General features: G+C 40.4%; 1 protein-coding gene across 2 annotated transcripts in view; it reads right to left on the bottom strand.

Moving 5' to 3' along the window:
• Positions 1 to 12,500, bottom strand: part of LOC117497008 (insulin-like growth factor 1 receptor) — an 87,298-nt gene that overhangs the window by 11,445 nt on the left and 63,353 nt on the right. For both annotated transcript variants that reach the window (XM_034148893.1, XM_034148894.1), the window contains exons 8-13: positions 9,971 to 10,203; positions 5,349 to 5,516; positions 3,957 to 4,167; positions 1,959 to 2,284; positions 673 to 809; positions 77 to 236 (exon numbers count right to left, since the gene is read on the bottom strand). In XM_034148893.1, coding sequence (XP_034004784.1) covers positions 77 to 236; positions 673 to 809; positions 1,959 to 2,284; positions 3,957 to 4,167; positions 5,349 to 5,516; positions 9,971 to 10,203 — 1,235 coding nt within the window. The remainder of the gene's footprint in view (positions 1 to 76; positions 237 to 672; positions 810 to 1,958; positions 2,285 to 3,956; positions 4,168 to 5,348; positions 5,517 to 9,970; positions 10,204 to 12,500) is intronic.

Raw genomic sequence — 12,500 nt, 5'->3', positions numbered from 1 at the left:
GGCAACTAGACTAAGAGTTAGATTTCGGTGTGTGTGTGTGTGTGTGTGTGTGTGTGTGTGTGTGTGTGTGTCTTACTCTCAGCCACGTAGAGATCCACAGCCGGAGTCCAGGATCCGTTTCCTGCCAGAGACGTCGCTCTCACTCTGATGGAATAGTTTCCTGGACTGAGGTTGGACAGCTTGACGCCTCGCTGGCTCTGATACGTCTGACCGGACACACACTCGTGCTTCTCCGCCTGACACAAACACACACACACACACACACACACACACACACAGGGAAGATCAAACAGTTATTTACGAGAGCCTATGTTACTCATAAATGTATAAGCAAAAGATAATCCAATGCCAGCTGTATTATCTTAACTGTGCTATAAGATTTAAAGTGCCAATGCATCCTCCCTCATGATTAATAAATAAAACTGTGGTCATTATGTCAGTTCATTTGTCAATATATACTGTATGTATGTAATACACCCAATTCATTGATCAATACAACCTACACACCAGGGGTTCCTTTAGTTAAAAAGGAAGGCATAGTATGTTTGAAGGGGATATTGGTCTGATATTTCACTATAACCAACTTCTACAAGAATAAACGTGACTTTTTAAAATCATTTTTCTCTCTTTCAGCTCCTCAGTGATGTTGCAGGAGGTTGTGTGTCTTCTCACCTCCGCAGCCAGTTTGAACTTGATCTCGTACATGAGGATGAGTCCGTTGGGACGGAGGGGCTCAGGCCAGCGCAGGAACACCCAGTCCTCCTCCTGACCCTCCCAGGACACCGGCCCGGGGACATCATCCGCTTTCTCTGGAGAACCACACGGAGAACACGTTCTACACGATTTCTGCAACAGCCTGTTGTACAAGTTAATCCTAACAACTACTAGCTAACTGAATCCAATGAAAGGGCTTATTTGCTAGTAAAACGTATTACCGTATTGACCCGAAAGAACTCTGAAAAAGAGGGGTCTGTTCACACATAAATATTTGTGTGTATAAAAGACATCTTTAGGAAGATTTGCAACATTTTAATATCAATTAAAGCCTTTTTGTTCATAAATTCAATGCCTTTTTGGACTTTTTAGGGACCCACGGGAACCCCGGTTTGCTAGTAAAACGTGTTCATTGTCACCTGCAGGGGACACATGTTCATGTATAAAAGACATGAAGAAGTGGATTTTGCATCATAGGTGACCTTTAAGTCTTCAGGAAGATTAGTTACATATATTTAAATTAAGTTTCAAGGTTCCTACAGCTTAATGTAAGTCAGATTTAAGACTTTTTTCTTTATTAAATGACCTTCACACGAATACATTTGAGAAGAAAATATAAATTATGATGAGTTTAAAACACCCAACATATGGCTGATTTTAATTTGTATTTGCATTATTAAGACTTTAGGACTTTTGGGGACTTTTTAAGGACCCACGGGAACCCTGATTTAACTACTTTGATAGTAAAACTTCTTAATTATCACATGTCTAAACAGATGGTCCTCTCACCTGCAAGCTTGGTTCTGGTTTTTATAAAGATGGATCAGGACAAAAAGAGAGGGGGTCTTTGTTCCTGAGACGTTCAGAGGTGACCCTTAAGTCTTTAGGAAGATTTGCAACATTTTCATATCAATTAAAGCCTTTTCAATTATAAATTCAATGCCTTTTTGGACTTTTTAGGGAACCACGGGAACCCCGATTTGCTAGTAAAACTTCCTAATTATCAATACATTACATTACATTACATTACATGTCACTTGTTAGATGCTTTTATTCAAAGCGACTTACATACTCAATACTGTGGGCAATCCCCACAGGAGCAATGTGGGGTGAAGTGTCTCAGGGACACAACGACATGCTGACTGCAGTGGGGTTTGAACCTGTGACCCCCTGATCCGAACACCAACGCACTAGACCACTGTGCCACACGCCTCCCCCAATATATAACCAGAAGTTCCTCTCACCTGCTGGTTTGGTTCTGGAGAACACGAACTCAGCGGCGCTGCAGCGTTGGACCTGCCGGTTGCAGGCGTGGATATCGATTCTGTAGACGGTGAACGGCTGGAGGCCGAAGATCTGCAGCTCGCGCTCGTCCACCGCCTGCTCCACGAAGTCAAACTCTTTCTCTGCCGGATCAGCGTCCGTCGAGCTGCTGTTACTGCCAGCGTTCGGAGGAGAGAGAGGAGGAGGAGGAGAGGAGGAAGAGGTGTTGGAGAAAAGGAGGCGGTTGCGACGAGAGTGAGTCGAGTTTGCGACACCGAAAAGATCTCTGCGTTTACGATCCGCTGGTCTGAAGGAGAGAGGAAGAGGAGATACAAGAGAGGGAGGAAGATGGAAGAGCAGTTTTAATCAGAATCAGAACTCTTTATTCGTCCCGTAGAGGAGGAATTCTACTTAACCTGATACTCTTTTCTAAATGAGCTCACATAAGCAGGATTTCTTTAAACGGGAATGCCAAATGCCACTAGATACGTTTGTTTGGAAATAAAGAAAGTCATATGATCTATTTCTACAAAATGAGTTTTACCAATGTGACACAAATAGGGGCTACAAGAGCTATACAGAAGACAAAAAACACTTGGGAAACCCCCCCACTATTCCCATTTAATAAGCAGAGATGGTAAAAGTACACACATCCGTTACTCAAGTAGAAGTACAGATACTCGTGTTTAAAAATACTAGAAGTCCTGACTAAACTTCTTTACTCAAGTAAAAGTAAAGAGGGCTTTGAAATGTACTTCAGTAAAAAGTACCCATAACTAGCAGCTGTTTTAAAGAGTACCTGACCTCCCTTTATATTAATAGAACAATAATGTCATTGTTAGCTAATGAATGTTTCCATGCTGAACAACGGCAACATGACAACGTTTTCATTGGTCCCTCTTCTTTAGAGAAGACCAGGAAATGATGGATACACGGATCGTGTTCAAATCAATAGGCACGCAATGACTCTAAATAATAATGATCACGCCACCAAACACACATTCAAACTAAAGGAACCAGCCTGTTTGGGAAATGTAAGAAGTAGAAAGTACAGGTATTTGTGTTCAACATGTAAGAAGTAGAAAGTACAGGTATTTGTGTTCAACATGTAAGAAGTAGAAAGTACAGGTATTTGTGTTCAACATGTAAGAAGTAGAAAGTTCAGGTATTTGAGTTCAACATGTAAGAAGTAGAAAGTACAGGTATTTGGGTTCAAAATGTAAGAAGTAGAAAGTACAGGTATTTGTGTTCAACATGTAAGAAGTAGAAAGTACAGGTACTTGTGTTCAAAATGTAAGAAGTAGAAAGTACAGGTATTTGGGTTCAAAATGTAAGAAGTAGAAAGTACAGGTATTTGGGTTCAAAATGTAAGAAGTAGAAAGTACAGGTATTTGTGTTCAACATGTAAGAAGTAGAAAGTACAGGTACTTGTGTTCAAAATGTAAGAAGTAGAAAGTACAGGTATTTGTGTTCAAAATGTAAGAAGTAGAAAGTACAGGTGTTTGTGTTCAACATGTAAGAAGTAGAAAGTACAGGTATTTGAGTTCAACATGTAAGAAGTAGAAAGTACAGGTATTTGTGTTCAAAATGTAAGAAGTAGAAAGTACAGGTATTTGTGTTCAACATGTAAGAAGTAGAAAGTACAGGTATTTGAGTTCAACATGTAAGAAGTAGAAAGTACAGGTATTTGTGTTCAACATGTAAGAAGTAGAAAGTACAGGTATTTGTGTTCAACATGTAAGAAGTAGAAAGTACAGGTATTTGAGTTCAACATGTAAGAAGTAGAAAGTACAGGTGTTTGTGTTCAAAATGTAAGAAGTAGAAAGTACAGGTATTTGTGTTCAAATTGTAAGAAGTAAAAGTAATAAGTAGTGGAGTAAAGTACTGATAGCAGAAACATGTACTTAAGTACAGTAACGAAGTATTTGTACTCCACTACTTCCCACCTCTGTTAATAACGTATTAAACGTCGTGGTTACCTCGGGGTGAAGATGGAGTTGTGCAGGAAGTTCTCGAACACCTTCCTGTAGGAGGCGTCCGCGGCCTCGGCCTCGAGGTCCTCCACTGATTTGGGGCAGGGGCAGCAGGGGCCTTTCTCCGGGCCCTCAGAGTCTGGTTTAGTGGGTTTCAGAGGGTCTTCCTCCTGATCCCCCACTCCCACTGCTGCGATCCTGATGGGGATCTTCAGCTCTGTGGGAGGAAGCAGGAGATCAGATTAATGACAGGAGAAGAACTCTGTCACTCTATAAAGTGTGTGTGCATTTCATGTAAACACTCCTGTAATTATCAGGGTTGTTGAGGTTTTTAGGAGTAACATTTATGTAGGGCTGTGCGATTATGGCAAAAATCATAATCACGATTATTTTGGTCAATAATTGATATCACGATTATCAAATACGATTATTCATGACTTTGAAAACATCCATTTATTGAACTTTTAAATACAAATAATAATTTGAACAGTATCTTTTTAACTGTTGATTTCCCTGAACGTATAATTCAACTGAAAAACCAATACAAAAATAAATAAAATAAATGATACATTTATATTTACATTTAAATAAATAATATCAAAATAATAAATACCAATAAGATCAACAAATATTTTGGAGCGCACTTCAACAAGCTACTAAACATATATAAATATGATAAATACAAATACATGAGATCAAATATGTTGCAGTGCACTGTCACAACCTAGCAAAGCAAAATAATCGTTTTTTTCGATTATGTTGTTTTCGTAATTGTGGCAGGCCAAAATCGTAATTGCGATTAAAATACGATTAATTGCACAGCCCTACATTTATGCACTTTTTAAGCACCGAAAGCAATGTTTTTGTAATTGTTTTATACACAAAGTAATCCATGTATTTTGTCGGCAGTAGCTCAGTCTTCAGGGACTTGGCGTGGCTATATTAAGTCTGTATGCTTTTATTTTGAAGGTGATTATATATTTATTGGAGACAGGTGCAGAACTCTGTAACTCAACAACGAGCAGTAAAGTGTGTGTGTATTACATCTAAACACTTATCAGCATGTGTACAGTTATGAGTAAAATGTAAGCACTTTCAAGGTACCTAAAGCAATACAATCATTGGAGCAGTAGTTGTGATGTGTGTGTACCTTTGGAGCAGTAGTTGTGATGTGTGTGTACCTTTGGAGCAGTAGTTGTGATGTGTGTGTACCTTTGGAGCAGTAGTTGTGATGTGTGTGTACCTTTGGAGCAGTAGTTGTGATGTGTGTGTACCTTTGGAGCAGTAGTTGTGATGTGTGTGTACCTTTGGAGCAGTAGTTGTGATGTGTGTGTACCTTTGGAGCAGTAGTTGTGATGTGTGTGTACCTTTGGAGCACTAGTTGTGATGTGTGTGTACCTTTGGAGCAGTAGTTGTGCTGGTACAGCTCTCTGTCTTCAGGCTGCTGCTGCCACCTCACCAGGTAATACGTCTGGTTTCCATTGGGAGCGATGGGAGGAGACCATCGGACCACCAGCTGGGTGGAGGAGTTAGAGTACGCTCTCACATCCTGAGGCATGGAGGGCGCTGAAAATTAAATTAAAAACAGTATTGAGAATTGTTGGGAAAATAGTGAATGTACTCTTCCAACATGAGAGTACACATGATAACAAAGGTATCCCAACTGTAGCTGTGAACATAACAGGATGTATGATTACCTAGAAGAGCATCAGGACTGTTTGAGGCATATGATAGCTATGTGATTAACATGATGATTCAGCCTCTATGGAGATAGACATATGACAAGCATGATCATTTCTGACGTGGAGCTAATCTGAAGTAAACATTGAATACTGCTTTCTATTCCTCCATCTTGTGACTGTGTAACTCCCTCTCTTGGATATCCAGGGTATATGCAGGAATCCTGAAATCAAATGTAATACCTTTTAAGACCCTTTCCATACATTTTAAGACCTCATCGCCACTTTGAGTTTTAACCGGTTACCTTGGCGACACACTTTACCTCACATTGACTATATACAGTATTGATTGTCCTTCCTCCTTATCTTCCAACCATTTGAACGCTAACTTGCATTTCCCCATAACGATGTTGTTTAACAACCGGCGTAAACGGACCTTCGCGCGCTATCAAGCAGTGAGCGTGCGATGTCCTGTTCAGATGACGTCAAACCCAACAGGATGCCATAAATAAACTACACAGAATCACACTACACACCTACGCAATGATTACATTCAGGCAGACTGTAGAATACAACCTCTTTGGACAATTTATATACTTATTGAAAACAAGCTACAACATGTAATACCTTGGAAAATGCCGTTTAATACTTTTTAATAGCCTTCATTTTCGCTGAATTGATTCATCAACTTTTAATACTTTTTAAGACCCCGCGGACACCCTGATATCAGCATGTGAAGGACACTGTTCAGGAACTAGTTGATGCTCTGTATGTGATGACTACTTCCATTCTGGAGAGGATCAGAAATACATGGATCCTGAGATTGAAGCTCAAGCCGGGGACCAGGGATATTTTTTTAACAAGAATCATCTGTGAAGTAAGAGGAAAGTACGAGCAAACAACTCCCATATTTACCCCATCTAAGAACATTTGTTGTTATTGTTTAGTAGAAAACCGTGCTGGTGATCAACAAAATGTTCAATAACAAAACGCCACATATCGTCCAGAAAGACTTCCAAAATAAAGTTTGTTACTGGGCAAATTAGACTCTATAGAACAACCAACTTTGTTTTCTTTAACCTATATTATTAACAATAAACAAGTTAAATAAAAATATAAGTAAAACAATCTGATCTCTCCGTGGCTGTTTGATATATTAAACCTGGAGTTTTCCTTCATGTTTAAATGTCTCTCGGTGCAGATTCTGATTACAGCTGGATTTGTTTTAAACAATCTCCCATTTCATGTAATTATATCATCGTTTGTGTAAATCAGATTTCCTCCGTCTCTTCCAGTTGCAGCTGTGTTTACTAAACATTCCTCTCCTCCATCTGGACCTCTCTGAACTTCCTCAAACTCAACGGTAATTATTCTGTAGCGCTGTCAGTCAGAAGTCTACAGTCTGTGATAACACATTAAACCATCTGCAAGAAAAGTGGGAGTTTTATCTGATTATGGCCTCTCTTTGAAGGTGAGACAATTAAAACCAGATGCTTCTTATCTTCACACAGAGGTATACCTTTAATATGTTACTTTCCTGTAATACTACAAAGTTCTCCCTCTATCACTTTCAACTGAAGACCCACGTTTATCAACCGTTAAAGAAAACACAGATCATATAACTCCAACCCCAGGTAAACTTCGAATCGATTTTACATTTTTATTGTTGACTTTCACGTTTTTAACGATCTGCCGAATTAAAATACATTAAAACAATCGCAATAACCTATGGTCATGAAGGATGGGTCATGACCGAAAGAACGAGATCGCGGATACAAGCGGCCGAGATGGGTTTTCTCCGCAGGGTGGCTGGCGTCTCCCTTAGGGATAAGGTGAGAAGTTCAGTCATCCGGGAGGGACTCGGAGTTGAACCGCTCCTCCTCCGCGTCAAAAGGAGCCAGTTGAGGTGGTTCGGGCACCTCGTAAGGATGCCACCTGGGAGCCTCCCTATAGGAAGGTGTTCCAGGCACGTCCAGCTGGGAGGAGACCGAGGGGTAGACCTAGGACCAGGTGGAGGGATTATATCTCTTCTCTGGCCTGGGAGCACCTTGGGATCCCCCAGTCAGAGCTGGTTGATGAGGGGAAAGGAACGTTTGGGGCTCTCTGCTGGAACTGATACCTCCGCGACCCGACCACGGATAAGCGGGAGAAGATGGATGGATGGATAAAACAATCACTCTTAGTATTTTTGCAATCCCTCCAGGGTCCCAGTAAATATCTTTGGTGACCTTGCACCCTGCGAACTTTCACCGATAGAGAGCGTTCATACTCAAAACCCACCTTTTTAATTTGCCTTTTAATTGGTATTTAATTACATTTATTAATTCGTACTTTACTTCATTTATTTAAAGGGGACCTATCATGCAAAATGCACTTTTGTACGTCTTTTCTACATGAATATGTGTCCCCGGTGTTCCAGGGAACTCACCAAGTGTCAGAAAACACAACCCTCTCTATTTTCCTCCATACCCAAATCTCTAAAAAAGGGGCTGCAACGGATCTGATAAAAACTGATCCAGATTTGAACACTGTCCTGACGTCAGGACGGTGGCGCTACGGCTATTGGGCCAACTCCACCAATCAGGAGGAGACAGCCACGGCCATTGCCGTTCGAAAGCGCTGGAGACGCTGTAGTACATATGCCAGGCCAGTAGATGGTGCTGTTCTCACTGAATCAACCCTTGCTAAAACAGAGCTAGAAATGGTCAAATTGAGCAAAATGAGGCATGGCTAAAATGCATGATCTGTTTGGTATTTTGAAAAAAAAAAAGTATAAATATGCCTTATATAGGTATGGTCCTACACTATATTATTAAAATATAGCATGATTGGTCCACTTTAAGTTTTCTTTCCAAATAAATAAAGTTTGATTGATTGATTGATTGATTGAATGAATGAATGATTGATTGAGGCATTGAATTGCTGTTCATCTTGATTATGTAATGCCATAATAATTTTATTAACCGCAAAAGAATTATTAAAAAATCTATGAAAAAATTGAAAAATATATCAATAAGTTGTTTTATTTGTCTCTTGACATAATATATAATTAATGTTAGATTTTTATTTAATTTGTGCTCATTCAAAGTGAATGTGTTAGGTGTTTGAAAGACATATTTTTGTATAACAAAGATGTATCTTTTGGGCAAAAAAGGGGGTAAAAAATTGTTATTTTAACCAATTTTAATTCAGTATCTGCTTCGCTGCAGCCATATCTTGAACTTGATGATTGGTGACTGTGTTTTATAAGTAAGATTAATAGAATGTGTGTTCATTCAAAGTTAGTGTGTTAGGGTTTGAAAGACATTTTTGTATGATACAGATTTATGAAAATGAAAAAAGTTATAAATACGTTTTTTGTTTGTCTCTTGACATACTATGCTATTAAAGATATTTTATAGGCAAGATTAATAGATTTTGTGCTCATTCAAAGTTGAAAGATATATGTCAGGGCTGCCAACACTCACGCATTGAGCGTGAGAGTCACGCAATTAACACATATCTCACGCACTCACGCCACACATGCCTTTCCTCACGCTAAGTTTTCGTTCACATGTATATAAATATAAAAATAAAGTGAAGGAACAGCAAACCGAGCGGTCTACGAAATGAGACGGTCAGGCTTACGGAGGACTTCCTGTTTGCGTCACCTGACACCCGCGGTCCGTAGCACTGCCGCCTAGCAACCTGGACCGCGTCACGCATTGTGATTGGCTGTACGGTATTTGCACACTGATTGGATGTAACGAGGGTATACCGGGGGTCTGAGCAAAGACAAGGAGAAGGAGGATGAGAAGAATAAGAGAAGGTAAGGAGAATATATTATAAGATATAAAAATATTTTCTTTTGTTCTTTTTTAATTAATTAAAGTTAATGCTAACAAGTGCCAGTATAGCCCTAATAATTACTACTACTTATTTCGTTTTGATCGTTATATTTGATAATATATTATCCAAAAATCATATATTAATGATATACTTTTATATATTATATATTATCAAAAAGATAATTTTTCCATCTTGAGTCGCGGGTACACTGTGTATGTGCGTACTCCACTGTAGCGCCCGGTACATTAATGGGAAACCCTAGTTTGTACATGTTCAATACATTTGTAACACTGTACACATGGACGTTTCTTTTTTCGGTTCACCAAAAAAAAAAAATCTCACTCCAAGCTGAACTCAAATGTTGGCAGCCCTGTATATGTACTGTATGCAGATTTATCTTATGGGCAAAAAAGGGGGTACAAAATTAGACAAAATTGTTATTTTAACCAATGTATGCTTTGGAGATGTGCACCAGGTAACCTTGATGAGTGGTTCCTGTGAATGGGTGTTCACCTGAGGGGCTGGTGCGGATGTAGACCACCTTGCTCTTGGCGCTGAGGTGTTTGTCGTCCACTTTGAGCGTGATGGCCTTGACGAACACGGCGTACTGCGTCCAGGGCTTCAGGGCGGAGAGCAGCACCCCGGGGTCCGAGTCTTTGTCCGGGCGCAGCTCCACGTCCACCATGTTCCAGCTGTTCGAGCCGCAGCCGTCCTGACCCTCGAACTCCGTGATGTTCTGGAAGGGTCTGCAGAAAACACCGGGTTATATGTGTTAATCATTTGATCAAAAATAGCAATATGGACTAGTGGAGTATTCAAATCGCAGGAAGCACGATATGGGTTTAACTTTTTAATGCTGCTTTAATTCTATCTTGAGATGTTTAAATTCTAGTATAGCTTATTTCTAGTCTATGATTTCTACGTTGTTTTTTATGCTGCTGCAAAGGCCACCAATTAAGCAAAATCCTCTTCTTCATGTCTCTTCTACATCAACATGTGTCCCCTCTTCTTCATGTCTCTTCTACATCAACATGTGTCCCCTCTTCTTCACGTCTCTTCTACATCAACACGGTGTCCCTCTTCTTCACGTCTCTTCTACATCAAACACGGTCTTCCTCTTCATTCTGTCTCTTCTAATCAACATGTGTCCTTTTCTCATGTCTCTCTACATCAACATGTGTCCCCTCTTCTTCATGTCTCTTCTACATCAACATGTGTCCCTCCTCTTCTTCATGTCTCTCTCTTCCTCATCAACATGTGTCCCCTTTTCTTCATGTCTCTTCTTCATCAACATGTGTCCCCTCTTCTCTGTCTCTTCTACATCAACATGTGTCTCCTCTTCTTCATGTCTCTTCTACATCAACATGTGTCCCCTCTTCTTCATGTCTCTTCTACATCAACATGTGTCCCCTCTTCTTCATGTCTCTTCTACATCAACATGTGTCTCCTCTTCTTCATGTCTCTTCTACATCAACATGTGTCCCTCTTCTTCATGTCTCTTCTACATCACATGTGTCCCCTCTTCTTCATGTCTCTTCTACATCAACATGTGTCCCCCTCTTCTTCACGTCTCTTCTACATCAACACTGTGTCCCCTCTTCTTCACGTCTCTTCTACATCAACACTGTGTCTCCTCTTCTTCATGTCTCTTCTACATCACATGTGTCTCCCTCTTCTTCATGTCTCCTCTACATCAACATGTGTCCCCTCTTCTTCATGTCTCTTCTACCATCAACATGTGTCTCCTCTTCTTCATGTCTCTTCTACATCAACATGTGGTCCCCTCTTCTTCATGTCTCTTCTACATCAACATGTGTCCCCTCTTCTTCATGTCTCTTCCTACATCAACACTGTGTCCCCTCGTCTCATGTCTCTTCTACATCAACATGTGTCTCCTCTTCTTCATGTCTCTTCTACATCAACATGTTGTCCCCTCTTCTTCATGTCTCTTCTACATCAACATTGTGTCCCCTCTTCTTCATGTCTCTTCTACATCAACATGTGTCTCCTCTTCTTCATGTCTCTTCTACATCAACATGTGTCCCCTCTTCTTCATGTCTCTTCTACATCAACATGTGTCCCCTCTTCTTCATGTCTCTTCTACATCAACATGTGTCCCCCACTTCTTCATGTCTCTTCTACATCAACATGTGTCCCCTCTTCTTCATGTCTCTTCTACATCAACATGTGTCCCCTCTTCTTCATGTCTCTTCTACAATCAACATGTGTCTCCCTCTTCTTCATGTCTCTTCTACATCAACATGTGTCCCCTCTTCTTCATGTCTCTTCTACATCAACATGTGTCCCCTCTTCTTCATGTCTCTTCTACATCAACATGTGTCCCCTCTTCTTCACGTCTCTTCTACATCAACACGTGTCTCCTCTTCTTCATGTCTCTTCTACATCAACATGTGTCCCCTCTTCTTCATGTCTCTTCTACATCAACATGTGTCCCCTCTTCTTCATGTCTCTTCTACATCAACATGTGTCTCCTCTTCTTCATGTCTCTTCTACATCAACATGTGTCCCCTCTTCTTCATGTCTCTTCTACATCAACATGTGTCCCCTCTTCTTCATGTCTCTTCTACATCAACATGTGTCCCCTCTTCTTCATGTCTCTTCTACATCAACATGTGTCCCCTCTTCTTCATGTCTCTTCTACATCAACATGTGTCTCCTCTTCTTCATGTCTCTTCTACATCAACATGTGTCCCCTCTTCTTCATGTCTCTTCTACATCAACATGTGTCCCCTCTTCTTCATGTCTCTTCTACATCAACATGTGTCCCCTCTTCTTCATGTCTCTTCTACATCAACATGTGTCCCCTCTTCTTCATGTCTCTTCTACATCAACATGTGTCCCCTCTTCTTCATGTCTCTTCTACATCAACATGTGTCCCCTCTTCTTCATCGTCTCTTCTACATCAACATGTGTCCCCTCTTCTCTTCACGTCTCTTCTACATCAACATGTGTCCCCTCTTCTTCATGTCTCTTCTACATCAACATGGGTCCCCTCTTCTTCATGTCTCTTCTACATCATCAT

Source organism: Trematomus bernacchii, unplaced genomic scaffold (assembly GCF_902827165.1).
Source record: "Trematomus bernacchii unplaced genomic scaffold, fTreBer1.1, whole genome shotgun sequence".
NCBI lineage: Eukaryota > Metazoa > Chordata > Actinopteri > Perciformes > Nototheniidae > Trematomus > Trematomus bernacchii.
This window is presented reverse-complemented; position numbering and strand designations above follow the sequence as displayed.